The sequence below is a fragment of the Blennius ocellaris genome (genome assembly GCF_963422515.1).
Source record: "Blennius ocellaris genome assembly, chromosome: 7".
NCBI classification, from domain to species: Eukaryota; Metazoa; Chordata; class Actinopteri; order Blenniiformes; family Blenniidae; genus Blennius; species Blennius ocellaris.
In genome coordinates, this window is record NC_137656.1 from 4,202,996 (window position 1) to 4,223,132 (window position 20,137).

Sequence of the window (20,137 nt, forward strand, 5' to 3'; positions counted from 1 at the left end):
TAAACTCTCAACGGGTCACATTTTAGACACATATTTGAACTGAGAGTGGAACATAGTGAACATGACAAACACATCCAGACAATAAAACACCTTTGGTGCGTTTTTTTTTTGAAGAAGAAGAAGGCGGCAGAGAGAGTACAGAAATAACAGAGCGAGGATCTCCGGTCCACCCCCACCGCTCGCTGATTGGTGGCTCTCCCACACAGCGGAGGGGGGGGGAGCGCCATTCTGCAATGCAGAGGCTGTGTGTGTGTTTGTGTGTCTGTGTGTGTGTGTGTTTGATCTGCCGGCGCGTACAGTCAGGATCTCCCGGCGTCGAGCTGTGTTTTCTCACACAGACACACGAGTCCGAGGTCCAGAAGAGGCGATTAAAAGCTTTTCGTGCTTGTGAGGAAGACGAGTCGTTCTCCTGCAGGATCCGTCGCACCAATTAGGACGTTACAGATGTAAAGAGACACGCTGATTCTGCCTCGGAACACAAACACTGCTGCTGTAAGATTCCTCTTCTCATGTTAGTATGACGACATCTCAGGAGGGTTGAAGATTTAAAAAACATTCAAAGAAGAAGTTTGGCCAGAAATATTGTAGGATTCAGTTAAGACATAAGCTGATTAAAATGCCTTTTTAGATTTATTGTATTAAATTGATTCATTGAAATGATGATGGGGTTTTTTCCCAACATTTTAATGGCGTTTTAATGACATAATAGAGTCATACTGTAGCAGTCATAATACAATGACGATTCAGCTTTAATAGTAATAATAATAATAATAATAATAATAATATAATGATAGCAATGATAATAATAATAATAATAATATAATGATAGCAATGATAAAAATAATAATAATAATAATAATAAAAAAAATAAAAAGACAAAATTCTAAATATTAACTTTCATAAAAATACATCAGAATACTAACTTTTTAAAATAGTAATTCACACAAATTAAATCAAATCATTTTAATGAGCTTTAAAAGTTCTGAACAAGTGGTAGTTTCTAAATATAATCAGAAATTTTTATTGTAAATAACACTAAATTAAAACAAATAAATTTATGAAAAACCTTAAATACATTTTAGAAAATAAAAAAATAAAAACATAATAAAAATAATAGTAATAATAATCAAATTTAAAAAATTTAAAAAATGCATTTGATATCTGAATTTTTTATTGTAAATAACACAAAATTAAAACAAATAAATTTATGAAAAACCTTAAAAGAAAAAAAAAATTAAACCCCTATATAGCAAGAGGTTTCAAAGCTGAATGCACTCATTTTATCCCTGCATATAAAATACCTTCAGTAAATTTCTGGTGAAGTATTTGTAGTGTATTTTAAATAAAGTTTGATTACTGAAAAAAAAAAATTAGTTTTATACTCCTCATGGAGTGATAATACTTCATTAGTAACATGATGTGTTATGTGTTCAGTGCTACGAATTTAAAAAAACAACCCAAAAAACCCCAAAACCAACATGATGGATTTAATCATCACGGTTATTGAAATGAAAAAGTATGTTGACATCCGGAGAGCCGACGCAGCAAATGTACCACAGATCGATTTTCTTTCTCACCGAGATCACGAAACCAGCGAGGATATATGAAAAGTGCAATTCAAATTGTGTGAATGGAACCTTCATATTGAGAAAAATACATTAATATTAGGGAAGATTTAGTAGTAGAAGAAGCTTAACAAAAAATTTGGGGGGGGGGGGTGACTAAATCCAAACCAGAGCCTTGTGGAACACTATGTGGGATAACTAAAGAACAAAAGAACAATTTATATTCCGGGTGGATTAAAATACATAATACCTTTTAGAAAACGCTGCTTCTCTTTGATATATTACATTTTTGGGGAGTTGGACCACAACCGAGGAGGAAATAAAGGAGAAACACAACCACCTTTAGCGGTAAATAATGTTTTCCACACTGAGCTGAATCCTCGTCTAAACTCCAGTTATATCGCACCCTGAATGAAAATAATGGCAAAAAATGGTGGGAAAGTGATGAGCGAGGTGAAACAAACATCAGCGGCAGCTGACGCTGCACTTCCTTCACTCCGCTCATCAGAACTTCCGTCCCCGAGGCTTCCAATTAATCTCCATCAAAATGAAGCAAACAAGGGGAAGTTAGAAGAACTAATGTGGAAGTTTGAAAAAAAAAAAAAAAAGCATAAAGAGACAAGATGCTGCACAATTGACTTTGAAGTCTTTTGGGGGTGGGGGTGGGGGGGGGATGGGCTCTCGGTCCCACCTTCATTTCCAGTGTGACCTTATCTGAGCAGCCGCGTGGAACCGGAACAATTAAAGACCTTAACGGTAAACAAGAGACGGGAGGGACAAGTCCACCCGAGGTTCTTTTTGTCCTCCGTACTTTTTCATTTCACGAGCCTTTCTCAGACGGAGGCTCCTGAATCCTGACAGATATGGAGATTGGACGTTTTTATTTGTTTGTTTTAATTTGTTTTAAATTTCAAATCCATAGCATTGCAAAGCAAAGCAAAAAACAAAAAGAGCCATTACTGCACTCAACAATGTTTGACTGGTGGTGTTTGCCCATTTTATGAACTTTGTTATCTATTTATTTATTTATATTGTTGCTTTGCTTTTATCAGCACATTCTTTTATATTTTACATATTTTATATATATATATATATATATATATTTTTTTTTTTTTTTTTTTTTTTTTAATAAAACAGCACTTTAAAGAGGACTGCACCTTACAATTTCATTGTAAGGTGTTTCAATGACACTAAAGACATTCTATTCTATTCTATTCTATGCTATGCTATGCTATGCTATGCTATGCTATGCTATGCTGTGCTGTGCTGTGCTGTGCTGTGCTGTGCTGTGCTGTGCTATTCTATTCTGTTCTGTTCTGTTCTATTCTATGCTGTTCTATTCTATTCTATTCTATTCATTGCGCTACTTGCCTGTGAATTGTAGGATCTCCTCACAGTGGTGCTTATTGGTAATTTCCAAAGCCAAAACAAAAGATGACTTGAAAACATCAAACTACTCCCAACATACTGAGCACACAATACGCCTAACACATCGGGAAAACTCATACAGGCCCCGTTTCCATGACAACGTCCCTTAATTGTTATGCTTTCGCTTTGAAAATGGTGTCTGTTTAACCAGAAACGGCAGAAATGCTGAAAGTGAGTGTGGTTAGCATGCCAGGCCACAGGTTGGCGCTGTTGGTTGTTCGAGTAATGGACTCACACGCACATGCAGCACAGAAATATATGCCACAAACATGAACAGTGTCCCCGGAGATCGTGGACGGGGAGACATGACACTCTGGAGGCCGCCATTGTTGTTATTGTCCGTCGACTCACACGCGAGCAGACGTGGCAACAATAGTCCACAAGAGTTGCATTTTTCTTTTTCCGCGTTTACACTCAGAACGTCGCGGAAACAGAGCAAACAGGTTCGGCGTGGCCGCCATCTTGGATGAGGACCTGATACTCTTCCAGGAGATTAAACTCTATGGAGGCCGTTAAAGAATTGACTGATTTTCACAACGTTTTTCAACGTTGACCAGCGTGTTTTAGTCTGAAAAGACACACTTCTATTGCACTAAAGGATGTCGGTGCACAATTACGTATCGTAATGTGTTTGTGGGATGAGCAGCAGAGCTGAGAATTAAAATTTCACCAGACTCCAATGACAGTTTCTATCATTCTACGTGTTATTTGTTGGGTCAGGAGTGAGTTTTGACGGACAGCTTTGGTTTTTTTTTCCGGGCAGAGTCGTTTCTCTCCCCGGTTTTGCGAGATTTGGCTGCTGCAGCTGCTCGTGATAATAACCGCAAACCAATATTACAAAGAAGGCAATAAAAGCAGCCCGTCGCTCTCTTGGTGCTCTCGATAATGCTTCATAAACGAGAGCCGCTGAATTACAGCAACGGGCCCTGAACGGGCCCACGTAATCAGGTGGAAAATGATCAGCGGAGGGAGGGAGCATGTTTCCGGTTTATGCTCGTGACTGAACATTCATCACATATTCTCATTTCTTAAACTGTTTCATGAGCTGATCTCTGAACTGTTGGTAGGAAACCGAGGTCCTGTTACATACTTTCATTGCGTTTCACGGATCCGTTCACGCGACTTTTGTCTAAACTTTTTGGAACCGTTGTAAAAATTACGGTATTTTCCCAGTTTGCTCCACAGATGTAGAAAAAAAAGCTTCAGATTTCACCTCTCAGTGTATGTTTGACGGCAGGAACGTGTGGTTAAGGTGAGTACTGACCCCGACAGGACGCCCAGCACCAGGTTGAGCATGAAGAAGGACCCGATGATGATGAGCGGGATGAAGTAGAGCCAGTTCCACGTGTTCCCCGAGGCGTCGTTAGCCTGAAAACACACACGAACACCAACATCACGGTGGGCGTTTCAGCAAATCCCAGGAAAGGAGAACAGTCAACACGGAGACGATCCGACACTCATGCTCGTCGTCGAAGCTTCAAAACGGGATTATCCTCACAAACACCGCTCGACAGGAGGGAAGATTTTCAGTCCATGCTTGGTTCTTATTGAGAATTTATGACGGCGGGACGATGACTGGGACTGATCAATCAAGTTCTCTCACACCTTTATCAATTTTCAACTATTAATTATAGCATATACTGTTTTATGCTCAAGGGTTTTAGCATCTTCAATTAGTGAGAGGAAGATGCTCTATAATCTGGATGTTAATGGGAGGAAGATGCTCTATAATCTGGAAGTTAATGAGGAGTAAGATGCTCTATAATATGGATGCTAGAATCAGGTATCTGAACTAATGGCAACACTAAGCAGCAGCAACAAAACAGTTGAGACGAACTACCAACATGCAGAAAGCTTAGAAACTGAAGCTAACCACTACATAAGCTACACATGCTAACGCTAATCACAGCTACTGTGGATACGGGGCTATAGCTAATGGTAATGCTACTTCGAGTGGGATATATTTCATGTTGCTCTAAAGAGGACTGAATTGGTTCGGTAAAAATTAGGCGTTAAACCTTCCAGGAAACAGGAGTTTAGCGAAACAGTAAAAGTGTTTCCATTTTTTGTTAACGCTAATAGTTAGCTCTGCAAGCACAAAGCGGGAACTTTTCCCAGTGGGACGCTGTGAATCAACTGTCCTCTGCTGGAACGTTTCCACCTTCCAGGTTACTCGTGAATGCACCATTTGCCCCAGAGAGAAAACTCCAGGCTTCACAGCTTTTAATTTATGCTAACATTGTGTTTTCTTTTGTCCCTCACGTGAGCCCGTCTCCTCTCTTCTGTGACGATAAAACCGGTCCGGCAGCTCTCCGCCGTGACTCCTTCCGTCCCACCTGCAGCCTCGCCATTGTACGAATGTTTGCAGAAAGTCTTAGAGAACGTTATTGCCGCGGACAGTTAATTTGATTGCTGCAATTGTCTCAGCACGCGACCGTTTGGCCCATTGTGTTGCCATCCTCCGTCTCACAGGCGGGTGCAAATTTCTCATCTGGCGTCCATACGTTTGCTCATTGTTTCCTCGCACAAAGGAAGAGTCTCATTATCCTGTGTGATTTTAGTTTTAATAACGCAGCACCGGCATAATTGCCACTTCCACACAACGGAGGCATTATGCAGCTTAATTAGAGGGAAACATGACTGTATGAGTCATGCGACAGAGCGGCGACTGTTAGCATTAGCATAGGGAAAAACACGGGATCAGAAAAGATCGGGCCGTCACACGGGAATGGATTTATTCAGATGCGTGTCGATAGATGAGTGAGAACTTGCGGTGTTTTATTTCCAAGACAACTTTCAGTAGCTGGCAGTTTTTCAATGGTACTATTTGATGGTACTAAGAAACTTTGCAAACTCTGTGAGACTGTGGGGGGAAAAAACAACACAAAACTAAACTGTGACAAAAATGTGCAATGAATGAGACTTTTTACCACTTTTTTTTTTTTTTTTAAAGGTATTAAGGTTAAGTATTTGTCAGTTCTTCAATATTTCTGTGTATTTTTTTTTATATTCTTCTGCTTGATGAGAGTTAGCTAGGATTCCTCGGTACCCTGAACAGGATATGGATGGATGGATGGATGGATGGATGGATGGATGGATGGATGGATGGCTAATATGACAAACGAGTGACAGTGATGACTGCTAAACTCCAGGTTCATATTTTCGTGCTTGGCAATGCAGAAATGCACCCTGGGAAACTATCTGGCAGCTGTTCCGAGGCGGCAGAGCTTCTCTCATCGGTCCTAACTTGTTTCAGAGCGGCTTAATTGGACGGGGTTTCATCTGTTGTGTAACTGGGATTGCGAATCATCAAATACATTTCTCATCATCAGCAGCCTCGGGGACCGAGTGCAGAGCGGCCTTCATTAAAACCCCGCAATATGACAGAAAACTGCCTGTTGATGCACTGAACCTGCGATTCAGGTGACGTTGCCGTGGTAATGAGCTGTGACAGCAGGGCTCTTCATGTTTGAATTCAGATTGGTGTGATGCCATCATGTCAATATGGACCTGGACCTCTGAGGACCGTCTGCTTGAATCTATGACGGCAGTCCGACTCTACTGAGACAGCGTACCGAATGAAGTCGTCCGTGATTGTATATTGTCATCTATTGATATTGATTTTGTCGAGAAGAAGCTGTGTTGGATTGGAACGAAATCTGTAACCGATGCTTCACAGTTCAGAGAAGACTGGAAACACCACAAGCTTCAGTTCCATCTTGCACTCATCTCACACTGTTCTATCCCATAAATATAGTTAACTCCGACCGCAATTTACTTATCTTTAATTAGACAACAAATCTACATTACATCATAACATTAAGACCCCGTTTACCTGGCGATGTTTGAAGTAAAAACACGTCGTTTTTGCATTTTCTATTTCAGAAAAGTTTTGCGGTTACACTGCAACGTTTTGAAAACGATGTTGGTTTCCACGGAGTTAGCATGCCAGGCCACAAGGATGTCGCTCTGCGTTGTTTTTGGTAATGAAACCACACACACACACACACACACACACACACACACACACACACACACACACACACACACACACACACACACACACACACACACACACACACACACACACACACACACACACACACACACACGCGCAGAGAACAACACACTATTAATATCAACAGTTGTGAGCACACGTGACATTCGTATGGCCAGTCGACCAAGTACAAATGTTACTTTTCCATATTTTTTGCGAAAAGTTGCGCTACCATGGAGATTGAGTCAGAGGCTCCAAACACCAATGAAAATGAAAGTTTTTCCGTTTTCACTCACAAAAAAAACAAAACCCCGCAAACGAAGCCTAGAAATTGTGAAAATTCAGACTTCCTCTACACTTGAGGCGATGGAGACGTTTCCTCCGACCTTGCATGTTGAAAAAAAAGTCATCGGACGCCCAGATCGAGGACGTAATTATGCATCGTGTCGGTAAAACGCTTCGTCGGCCTGTAAAGTTTCAGAAGCATTACCTGCTCTTTGGCGATAAAACGATGATTAACCGTGAATCACAGATAATGGCTGTTAAAGGTTTTGGCGTGTAATCCGAGTTTCAGATTGAAAGTGTCTCCTGTGATGAGGCGAGGCAGATAAACCCGCCTGCAGATGACTGAAGAATTGATTTTACTCTAAATGACTTGTTATCATTGATCTGCTCATGCCGGGCGGGAGGGGGGGAGGGTGTGATGATGATGATGGTGGTGGTGGGGGGGGGGGGGTGGGGGGTTCATATTGACCCAGTCTTCCAGTATGTGAGATAACATCTCCTCTGATTCAGGATTATGTTCCCCACATGCTTCATGTCTCTCCCGTCGTTTCTCTTCATTATTCAACACTTGGACGCTCCTCACATATGCTATATATATATATATCAAGTTTACCGTCGCTTATTGTGAAAGTTCCAGCACTTTCCAGGTGGAAACGCACCAGCAGATAATCCACAAAGCTTCCTGGCATAAATTGCTTCTAAAAATCTGCGTTGTCCAGTCTTGAGTTTTGGGCGAAGTGAGTTTGTTTGCGTGAGTAAGTCGGAGCTGAAGAGGTTTTTTTAGGTTTTCCGATGAGCTCATAACACAATACGCTCAAAATGTATTGTTCTCTGCACGCATGTGTGTGTGTGTGTGTGTGTGTGTGTGTGGTTTAATTACAAAAACAGTCAACAGCACTCCCTGGTGGACCGGTGCGATAACTGCATCGTTTTCAGCGTTGATGCTCTTTCGACACTCGTCTGTAAATGCAAAAATCGCAAACAGGCATTATTTGAGGTGTTTCGGGAGCTTTTCACTGCTGGAGAGAGTATCGCTTGCGTTCATCGTGAAGTGATTTGTTGGACAGATGATTTAAAGACTAGAAATAGGAAATGTTTGTATGTTACTTGTCGCATAAATACAACACCTGCTATTATTTAGGGTTATGAATCAAATCGGACATAATGGTATGCAAATTAAATTGTGATTTATACTTTATGTGACTGCATCAACCCCTCAAATTCCAAATAAAGTCAGAATAAGGGACATAATCCATCATTCTGTGTTCAAAACGAAGGAATAACATCATAAAAATGAAGTGTGAAGTGTAAAACCCATATTTAATGAGTTGGTATAAAGCTGATTAAAAGATGCGTCGCAGAAAGGAGACAATAAAAAGAGATCACGAGAAACATTAAATGGTCTAAAGAAGACATTTGGATGCATCTTCAAAATCCTGCAGAAGACGAGTCGCAATCTCTGGGGATTTATGGGCAGTTTATTATCATAATCCCACTGTGAAATTGTCCTTTATTTAACGCTTCGCTGATGATGAACGACCCACTTTGGACACGTCATAAACTTTCCTCCTGCAGCACGACGGAGTTTTCTGTTCATATATATCAATGTCGTGGTTTGACTTTGTTTCTGGGAACATTGATTGTCCACCTTCAGGACGGCGCCTGTTGAGACAGTGAAGGTCAACACGTGTTGCTCTCACCAGCACTGAAAACCGGTTTTTATTGTTGCATACAGTAAAAAAACCAACAAAAATGACGAAAAGTTTTAGTATTTCGTATGACTTGTTTGTAATCTCATGAATGAAACCACAGGTTTACGTTCATTTCTTATTTTGTTATATACAATTTGAAATAATATAAGACATTTTGAGAAATAAATGTAGGTTTTGTTTTTTTGTTTTTTTTTATATCCGCGATGATCCTCACAAACATCAGATTGATTTATTAAAAGGCACATCCTGTTGGGTCCCGCTCCATCACAGATAAACTAGATTTGTGCAGATGTGGTCCAGCTCTTGCTTTTTGCACGCCGGCTCAGCTCTGTAAAATAATCTGAAGACGACGTGAATACCGGCGGTAGATACACAGAGAGGGGTGTGAAATGGAGCTTGATTGCATTACATTGATTTGGGAAGACGTTCGGGTTCGGGGGAAAGTGGTCTTGTTACACCTCCAAAGATGTTCAGGACTGAAGATACTGGAACCCGTCACTGACTGGGGGGTAAAAATGTAAGGAAAAAAAATAAAACAAGCCAATAAAAGCCGTCAAAACTTGCTGTCGTGATGTCAATACATTGATAATATTGGTAATCACTGACTTAACTGACAAAACAAATCCAGAAATTCAAGGAAACTTTGTACATTAGTGACGCGCTGACGGCCCATAGCGCACAAAACACAGGTCAATCAGAAGACGACGCCACCGTGTGGCCGCCAACAGCACTGAAAAGTTGATATTAGCATCGAGGCTAACTCCTTCAGCTCACTGACACACTAATCCGTAGGCAAAATGCGAAGCTTTGTATAAATAACGAATGGCATCGTTACACTTCTTTCACTGGATCTTCGCTATGCGGCCATTTTGTTTCTCACTCTTGTATTTCTTAAGCAAACGAGACAATTTACTCCAGTGAAACCTTCGCTCTTTTCTGCTCCAGACGTCCCGTGAAAGGCAGTGAACACTTTTAGTGTTTGACTAAATTCACTTCGGAGTGAATGAACGAGCCGGAGAGACGCTCAAAGAAACGTTTGGTAGAAAAGAGCAACACGGACATTTCGGGAGCGGCGGAGGAAAGTTTGCTCTGTATCACAAGACACTGTATTAGAGAGGCTGGAGTCGTCTGCCATAAAGCAGCTCGGAGCTGGAAGTGGCTTTATTAGTGCATTAGCCGGTGTCGGGGTGAAGCGAGAGCGCGCGAGGCAATAGAAAAGCCATTAGTCGCCCCCGAAAGTGTTCACCCGAGGACGGCCATCAATTCACCGGCACGAACCGCACCCAGCCTGACCGGCTGTGGAATGACAGGTATCCTCCGACAGAAGAACAAGGCTGGAACCAACGCCGCTGATTCACGACCATTTAAAACCCAGCTATATTTTCATTTTATTTAACCTTTAAAAACACGAGGGAGGCGAGGCGGCAGCGACGTGTCGGCGAGCGTTCGGCTCCGTCTCCTGATGCCGGTGTTTTCTGACCGCCTTGTAAACATCCCGGTCCCCGGAGAGCAGCCCGATAGCATCTCAACGTCTGCTTGTTGTTCGTAGGTGAGTGGATGTTCAGTCATTGGAGGTGGAGGTGGGGGGGGGGGGGGGGGGGATGAACTCAACTGACCCTAATGAGACAAGACAGGCGGACGCTGGAAGAGGCGGCGGTCCGACAGGGTGGCGAAAATCCATCTGGGCTGTTCACGTCTGGAAGTGGCGGAGTTGTGCGAATATCATATCAACCCTCGCGGGCCCCGAGGTCCTCCGGCACCGGATTTTAATTGTCCCTCAAACGAGGACCAAGACTCATGGAGAGTCTTGCATTCAAAATTTCACTCCAAAATTACAACAGCTCCCGGCTCAACCTCTCAAGTCACAGAGGGTGCGCCTCAGGGTTCTGTTCGAGGTCCCACGTTATTCGTAGTACAGATAACATATTAAGCAGATTCTGCTGGATTCACCTTTACGCTGATGATGCAGCTCTTTATGCGCTCTGTCCCTACAGACACATCTCATGTGATATTAATGTAGTTTCGACATTTAACAGATGTTTTTACTTTTCTACCATGAATCTCATGTTTAACAAGGTCATGTGGTTTGATGAGGATGTTTCTGTGCCCATTTCGTACCTCCACATCACGAAACCCACCTCCTTGTTCTCGGTGTAAAAAAAAAAAGAACGTCTATTTGTTGAAATGACTCGGCACTATAACTGCTCTTTTATGGGCCGTTCCTGACATGGAGATGAAATGTAGCGTGAAAAAAAAGACGACACCGCCTGTCAGGAGACCGGAGTTAATGGCGACGAGGTCCTGGGGTTCTCAGCCGGGTCTGGCCCTCAGCCCACGTCGGAGACGAGCGACGGCGCCGCCCGGGCGTGATGGATGGCTGCTCTGATGAGGAGGAACGCCAATTCCACAGGAAGTGACACGGCTGTCACTCCACCGGTGACGATCCCCATCAGAGCGTCCACCAATCAGGGGAGAATGGTCGGTCAGGCGGCGTCACGAGTGTGTCGGTAACCCGGGAGACGGGGACATGATGGATGAAGAAGGGACTTTTACCTCGGCCTCGTCTGAACTAATTCTGGATCAACATCTGGTCCAATGAGGATTATTCATCATGTGAGGGATGATACTGGGAGGAACTACACAATAAAACAGGAAGTGCACACATTATGAATTGAAGTGAATGGAAGAAGTCAACTGTGATAAGGTGGAAAACTCGGATTTGACGATAAAAACTGAAGAAAATGCCAGTTTTCAAGCAGTTTTCAAGCAGCTTAAGAACAAAAATGAACAAGATCTGCTGAGTCACTGCCGTGTTTTAGGAGGCGTTCAGGTGCAGACAAAGGCGACAATCCTGTTTTAACTGCAATGATTAATCAAATCCTACTTTCCTCGTGTTATTTTTGAGCTTTAAAAGTGTCCATCTCTTTAAGATCTGCCCTTAACTGCTCATAAAGTCATAAAACATGAATGAAAATGTGAAAAATGATCACCAGTATTCCTGAAATGCTTTGCTGGGATTGCTTGATGGAGCGGAAAGGGGCGTGGCCTGATTAATACAAACACTCATGTAGATGATGTTGTTGTTTGTTTGTCCAAATCTCTTTTCTTCATCAGCATTTGAGAAGAATATATGTTAATTTTATTATTTTATTTTTGTTCTTTTAAAAAAAAAAATGTGTGCATCTGACGTCTTCTTCAGCCCTCAATCTTTTAGGGAGTTTTTTAGGGAGTTTTGATTGGTTAATCTCACAAAAAAGAAAAGAAAAGAAAAAGGTCTCAGCCACATCTGCTGTAAATTAGGGCAAAAGAAAGAGCAAATCTCAAATCTCAAAGACATTGACATCATCTGCATAAATGTATATCGCAAATCAAAACTGCTTTGTGTGTGCAGGAATTCCCTCGAAGGTGCAAACCACAGAATTCCAAAATGTAAACCGTGTTTGAAAATGACCAGAAGTGAAGTCTTCTCTGCATAGTTTGAAAGTATGTTTGATAGAGTGAAACTTGATGAGAGAATCTTTAAAAGAAAAAGCTGGAGTTTCTCCTCCATTTTGCCCCCGAAGTCATTCGGTCCACGTTACAGAAGGGAAACAATTATTTGACATCAAAGCAGCTGCAGAGCAGAATTATCTGCACTTGTTTCTTCCTCCCAGCACCGATGGCTTTCAGCTCCTCTCCTTCAGCCTTCCCCTCACACATCCTTCTCCCACCACAGCGCTTTAATAATTTACCCTCCTTGCATAATTGTTTCCCCGTCATGATATAATTGTGAGTCTTATGCAAATGGCAGCGAGCCATGATTTGTTTCCTGCGAGCGGCAGCAGACCGTCAGAGCTGCGGGTCTAATGGGAGCCGTGGCTGTGAGTCATCCTCCTCACGTCTCTAATCGTCCCCCCCCCGAGGAGGACGGTGAGGGGGGGGGTGGACGGAGCGTCCAGCGTGGACGACCAGGACGCAGCTGCCCTGCACCGTTTCTAGTCTGTGTCTGCGCAGCGCACTAAATATTTCACTAAAGTGAAATTTAAATCACACAGTGAATTTGAATGCAGCATGGTTCACTCAACCCCCCCACCACCACCATCCCAAAAATATTAGCTGCTAAAATCACATGAACAAGTCATAAGTACAGTTGAAGGTTCAGATTAAATCAGTTATATCCACATTTTTTGGTGAATAATGCCGATTATTTGCATTTTTAACGTTTACAGATCTGTCACTTCACGTTCATTATTACATATATTTCAAAATCATGAAGGATTATAGTAGGTCATTACATTTATATGGCTTTAGATTCAGCTAATGAATCTTTTTGTGTTTTAACATTTGTAATACTCTACCAATTTATTGTTTTTTTATTATACATTTTGTGATTTTTTAAATTTTTTTTAAGTATTCTAATTCACTGCAGTAGAAACAAGTTCACAAAACAGCTTAATATAATGCTAATGATAGAGACAAGGCGAGAGATAATGCTACAGCTATGGCTGAAGCTAATGCTAAGGCACGGGGGGGTAATTCAGGATTTCTATAAATTGTTCTTGTGATTTTTTATTTTTTTTTTGTATTCTAATTGACTGCAGTAGAAACAAGTTCGCAAAACAGCTTACCGGTAATATAATGCTAATGATAGAGATAAGGCGAGAGCTAATGCTACAGCTGTGGCTGAAGCTAATGCTAATTGCTCTGGGTTGTTTTGTTCCTCGTGGACGGACCCCGGACCCTCCCCGGGCTCAGACTCACGTTGTAGAGGATGTCCACCCAGCCCTCCATGGTGATGCACTGGAAAACGGTCAGAACGGCAAACAGGATGTTGTCGAAGTTGGTGATGCCGAAGTTGGGTCCGGTCCAGTACTCCTTGCAGTCGGTGCCATTGCCACAGGTCCTCGCCGGCGCCTCCAGGCCGCAGGGGAAATCCTCCGCCTGCTCGCCTGCGGGCCGCAAAACACGCGAGTACACACCAAGGTATTTTTAGAGAGAGAGAGAGGCAGGGGATCTATTATGTAAAAGTTGTGCAGAAAAAAACAAGCAGGTCGTGTAACATATAATATACATTCAGCTGCTATAATACATGAGATGGAAACCTCCAAAATCCATGGACACAAGCATCCTGTGTGACAGACTTTGAAATTAAAATAGTTAGAGGAGCGTGTTGGTTGATTAAAATGCTTTTACGAACACTGTCCTTGAGTTGTATGTGTAGCCTTGTGCATCTCTGAGGATAAAACTAAAGAATAAAGAATAAAGAATGAGAAACTAGTTCAGTACCACATCCGAGGAAATTCCCTACACAAATGGATTCTGAACCATTTTAGTGTCAAACAAGCTCCAAATAGGGCGAACATAAGTCAAAGGCTTGTTTCAAATCAGTTCAGATTGAAGATAAAATGAAGTTAATCCAAAACATGATCCAAACCCGAAACAGAACCATGTCCAATATTATCCATAAATCAACTCTAGAATTCATCATAAATCTATCTGGAATCATCATTCATCATCACAACATCAGTCCGGATTAGGAAAAAAAACCCACAACCAAAGACACTTCAAATCTAAATTTAACTAAAATATCTTCAAAACTCCAAACCTAACCAGACTGAGGTGAGAATAAATAACAAATAAATATCCCATCTCAATTTCACTCCAATGATAATAAAGTAAATGTGTCCGAATCCAGATTTGAACTAAAGTTTCAGTCTCACACTAGTTCGAGATACTAGAATGATTGAAGGCTTCAGCGAGGAACTGTTCTAGAATCAGTTCCAAAGACGCCCCAAACCAAAAACTATAGAAAAGCTCTCAAACTATTTAAAACCCAGCAAACCCAGTGTGTGACCAGTTCTAAAGGTGGTTCAAATAATGATCTCAAACTGTTCCAGGATGAGGTTAGAATCAGACGGAAATCCAACCAGAACCAAATTCAAAGAGAAGAAACAAACTAAAAAAAAAAAAAAACAACCTTCAAACCACTTTAGAACAAAATACAACATGTTAAAAGTCAAAATCCAGTCTCAAAATGAATCTAGATTCTAAAATGAGGCTGAAAACTGTCAGAACTTCTTTTACAGACGAATCATAAACAAAACGAATTTGAAAAAAGAAACTCTAAATGGAGCTAAAATGAACCTGAGCCTGGTTCTCCAACATAACCCCAAAGACGTTTCAAGCACAAAATATATTAAAAATCCTTTCCTGAAGCACTTTCAAGCCAGTCTGGGACTAAAAGCTGTGTGAGTAAGAAACCAGCTGGGAATGACTTGTTTCCAACAGAGTGAGTTTAGAATCCACTTGCTTACAACATAAAAAAAACTTTAACTCACCCTCATCCCTTTTTGTTGTTATTCAATAAATCTTCAAGGTCTTGACCTGAATACATACGTCTCCAATCATGTCAACTTTTCACTTATTTGATGAAGAAAAAAAAGCTAAGTCGTGTTGTTTTTTTAATTTCCTCTCCACCATATTACACATTCCAGGGTAATCTGACTATTTGGCAGAAGTGGAGCGTCGTCTTATTTATTAGTCACACCATCTGTCAGCTGGAGAGAAAAAAAAAAACACACAAGCCCCGCGTGGGCGTGTGCGTCTGGAAGCGAGGAGGGACGTCTCACCCGTGTCCGTCCTGAAGCAGGTGCGGTGGAACTTTCCCATGTAGAAGTCGAGGCCGATGATGGCGAACATGAGGATGGCGAAGAAGAGCAGCAGGCCGATCTGCAGCAGAGGCACCATGGCTTTCATGATGGACTTCAACACCACCTGGAGACCTGGAGCACACCAGCAGCAAGAGTTTTACATTTTTGCAATAATAGAAGATAATAGAGTAATAGAAATTTACAACAAAAAATACAAAAAACAAATGTCAAAATGAGAATTATGAACAGGAAAAATGCCTTTAGACTTTAAATGAAATTTAAAAATCAATGATGACAAGGCTTTCTACATTATCAAACAAAGTAACGCCAAAACAAAATTAATTCAAGTGAAATTACTATAAATAATAACACAAATAGATGAATAAATATAATTAAATATCCGAAAAATTTTGATAATTTAACACATGTTCACACAGCCTTTATTCACAGGTCTGCCATTTACTTCCACTTAAATAGCAAATAAAATGATTCATACAGTATACAATAAAATACAGTATGAACTCACTTGGAATACCGGAGACCAGTTTGAGGGGCCGCAGGACCCTCACCGCCCTCAGCGTCCGCAGGTCAAAGTCCGCGCCCACAGTGGCCAGGATCCTACCGAGAGGATGGCAGGAGGGACACGTTACACAGCAGGAGGGACATGTTACACAGCAGGAGGGACACGTGACACAGCAGGAGGAAAACGTTACACAGCAGGAGGAACACGTGACACAGCAGGAGGAAGACGTTACACAGTGGGAGGGACACGTTACACAGCGGGGGGGACACGTTACACAGCAGGAGGAAGACGTTACACAGCAGGAGGGACATGTTACACAGCAGGAGGGACATGTTACTCAGTGGGAGAAACATGTGACACAGCAGGAGGGACACGTTACACAGCAGAAGGGACACGTTACACAGCGGTAGCGACACGTTACACAGTGGGAGGAACACGTTACACAGCGGGAGGGACACGTTACACAGCAGGAGGGACATGTTACTCAGTGGGAGAAACATGTGACACAGCAGGAGGGACACGTTACACAGCAGGAGGGACATGTTACACAGCAGTAGCGACACGTTACACAGTGGGAGGAACACGTTACACAGCAGAATGGACACATTACACAGCAGGAGGATACGTTACATAGCAGGAGGAAAACGTTACACAGCGGGATGAACACATTACACGGCAGGAGGGACACTTTACACAGCACGAGGAACACGTTACACAGCAGGAGGAACACGTTACACAGCAGGAGGGACACATTACACAGCATGAGGGACACGTGACACAGCGGGAGGGACATGTTACACAGCAGAAGGGACACATTACACAGCAGGAGGATACATTACACAGCAGGAGGAACACGTTACACAGCATGAAGGACACGTTACACAGCATGAGGGACACGTTACACAGCAGGACGGATTATGACAGCCCGATTACAGATATTGCGGTATTGCAAAGTTTTCAGGCTCCGTGTCGACAATCCAGAATTCCTTGAGACGTTCTACCTGGATACAGCGAGTCTGACGACAGACTGACGTCTCGGCGGACATGACAATTGGTGCTAATCACCCTAAATGTGACTGAACACGTGAGACACGGAGTCCAGCTCATCACTTTCAGACACTTTGAGACCGAGGCGACGTTTCACTTTTGTGTCCTTTCGGTTCTGCACGTTCTGCCAATGTGTTTACACCCGTCGTCACGGCGCTAATACAGCCCCGCCGGCAAACCTCGAGCGAACGAGTGCGTCGGCCCCGGAGAAACAGCTCCGAACGTAAATCATTCAACAGCAGAGCTCCTGACGAGCTGGAGCCACTTCACAGTAATAACTCCCTGTCTGTGCTTCTCCGTCCCTCGGGGGGGACGAATCCTGCATATCTCAGGCGGTCCACGTCCGCCCAGCGCATGCGGCAGCCGTGTCTTAGAAGTCCGACGTACAATAAAAAGAGGTGTCGCAACACGAGGCCGCAGGTGAGAACAGTGGAATAGGAGCGAGCAGAAAATGCGGCAGGATAATGGGGTTGAGACAGATTTGGAAGCAGGTAAGATGAGAGAGGAGTTGATATCTAGTTTTTCTACCTCGTAGTCACACAACGACTGAAAAAAAAGCTCATAAACTATCAACAAGAACTCCAGTCAGGTCTTTAATTCAGCTTCAAGGGGCTATGGTCTGTCAATGGTCTGTCAATGGTCTGTCAATGGTCAGTCAGTGGTCAGTCAGTGGTCAGTCAATAGTCTGTCAATGGTCTGTCAATGGTCTGTCAATGGTCAGTCAATGGTCTGTCAATGGTCGGTCAATAGTCAGTCAATGGTCTGTCAATCGTCAGTCAGTGGTCTGTCAATGGTCTGCCAATGATCAGTCAATGGTCAGTCAATGGTCTGTCAATGGTCTGCCAATGGTCTGTCAATGGTCTGTCAATGGTCAGTCAATGGTCTGTCAATGGTCTGCCAATGGTCAGTCAATGGTCTGTCAATGGTCAGTCAATGGTCTGTCAATGGTCAGTCACGACGACATTTCTTGACCTCAAACGACCCCAGCAAGCACAAATCATCGAAACACAATTGATCTTCCGTTTCCAAACTCAAGAACACCAAGATCCACCAAAAAAACACCCAAAAACTATTTAATATGAGAATCTACAAAATTGGCTTTATGGTGGTTTGTTTGTTTTTCTGGAAGGGGGCGGGGTTTAATCAGAGATCAAAGAGGAGGTGAAGGTCTGAGCTGCTCTCAAAGGAAAAAAGGCGGAGAACCTCCCATTGAGTTCCTGTATCGTGTTCTCAAACGCAGAACGTCATGAATCGCTTTGCCTGTGGAGCTGCACTGGAAGGAATGACTGATACATGAGAGAGATCTGCAGATCAATGAGAATGGAAAAGGAGAGGAGGAATAGGAAGGAAGGGGGGAGAAATGAGCAAACAGAGAGAGAGCAAAAGGTAAAAGAAGAGGGGGATGTCTGATCAGGAGAGGATGGAGATATGGACGAGTAGAAAGAACAGCAGATGTGGAAGGGAGAAGGTGAGGAGCAGCAGGAGAGTCCGGAGTTGGGGGGTGGGGGGGGGGGGGGGGGGAGGAGGAGGAGGAGGAGGAGAGGAATGGATATGCATTTATACACTTAGCTCCTGAGCCCAACATCCACCAATCAGACTCCCACTGGGAACCCACAGCATCACCACAGTGGAGTTGAGTGGTTGCACCAACACACACACACACACACACACACACACACACACACACACACACACACACACACACACACACACACACACACACACACACACACACACACTTAATATGCGCCTTTCGTTTGCCAGTTTGTCCAACAACACATTCAATATGAATTACAAGTCCATTATTTGTATTCCAGGGTGCTTCGGTGTTGTTACATAAAAGAAACCAGAACTTACTCTTAGAGTACCATCATATTACCCTTGTATTTTCCTTATTTCACCCTTATATTATTTAATTTATTTGACCTTTATATTACCATCACTTTATCTTTATACTACCATTAAACTACCCATTTTTTTACCCATAGTTCACCCTCACATTACCATTGACCCCCCCCCCCTTCTTAGTAACTCTGAATGTTTGCCTTATATCACAATGTCCTTCCAGTAAAGTAGTATTTGTACTGCTTTAACTTTAACTTTAAAGCAGGTTCAGCATGTAAACATCAGTGCGGACCAAGAAGGGTGTCAAACACACGGCCCGTGGACCAGAAAAGGCCCCCCGATGAAGGTGTCCAACCCCGACGTCACCAGATCCACTGAGGAGAGGACGCCACGAGATCTCTTAAGAGGGTCTAGTTTTTGAACTCATTCACCTCCTGACTAGCGCTTTTCACACAAATAAATAATACACAATAGAAAAAAAAACAACAACAAACAAACCACTGAGGCCAGGGCCAAGCACTGGACTCCAATTTATTTTACTTTGTCGCTTTTGGTCACCAGCAGCAGCGTTTTTCCCTCCAATTAGCTTTGTTCTGCGGAGGATTGACCAAGACAGTGGCGGACGGGCTCGATATATTTGAACTACGTTCCAGTGTAATTTCAGAATTTGCCGCGAGGCCAATTAAAAATGGAGAATTAACAGAGCCGTTATTTTCCCCACGTTTCGCTTTAAGTCCTGGAAATTGCCTCCGTGGGGCCCCGCGGATCAATGAGCCTTCGGCCGTCCAGCGCTGCCGTAATAAAGATGCATGGGTTTTGTTTTTCTGGTAATTACATGGAAATCCACCTTCCACTCAGTCGATTGTGTTAAATGTTAAATCCGGTTTTTTTTTTGTGCTCCCACATTCTCACCCGGTAGTTTTTACAGTTTAGCCACCGTAATAACAATCCAAATTGGTCGTCTGTCCGTACGAATGTCAGTTTACTGGCCATTGCGAATGTTTATACTGTATTGTTCTCTCTATGCATGTGTGTGTCGCTTAATTAAAGTAAATACAATAACCTTTGTAAGGAAAACACAAACAAATTATGCTTTTTCCACTTGA

The 20,137-nt window shown here is 42.7% G+C and overlaps 1 protein-coding gene across 1 annotated transcript in view; it reads right to left on the reverse strand.

Moving 5' to 3' along the window:
• The window catches only part of cacna1ba (calcium channel, voltage-dependent, N type, alpha 1B subunit, a), a gene marked incomplete at both ends in the record, with an annotated part of 97,513 nt that overhangs the window by 47,668 nt on the left and 29,708 nt on the right, over positions 1-20,137 (reverse strand). The window contains 4 exon segments of the mRNA XM_080498848.1: positions 4,254-4,361; positions 13,728-13,915; positions 15,596-15,748; positions 16,143-16,234. Of these exon segments, the coding sequence (XP_080354974.1) occupies positions 4,254-4,361; positions 13,728-13,915; positions 15,596-15,748; positions 16,143-16,234 (541 nt within the window).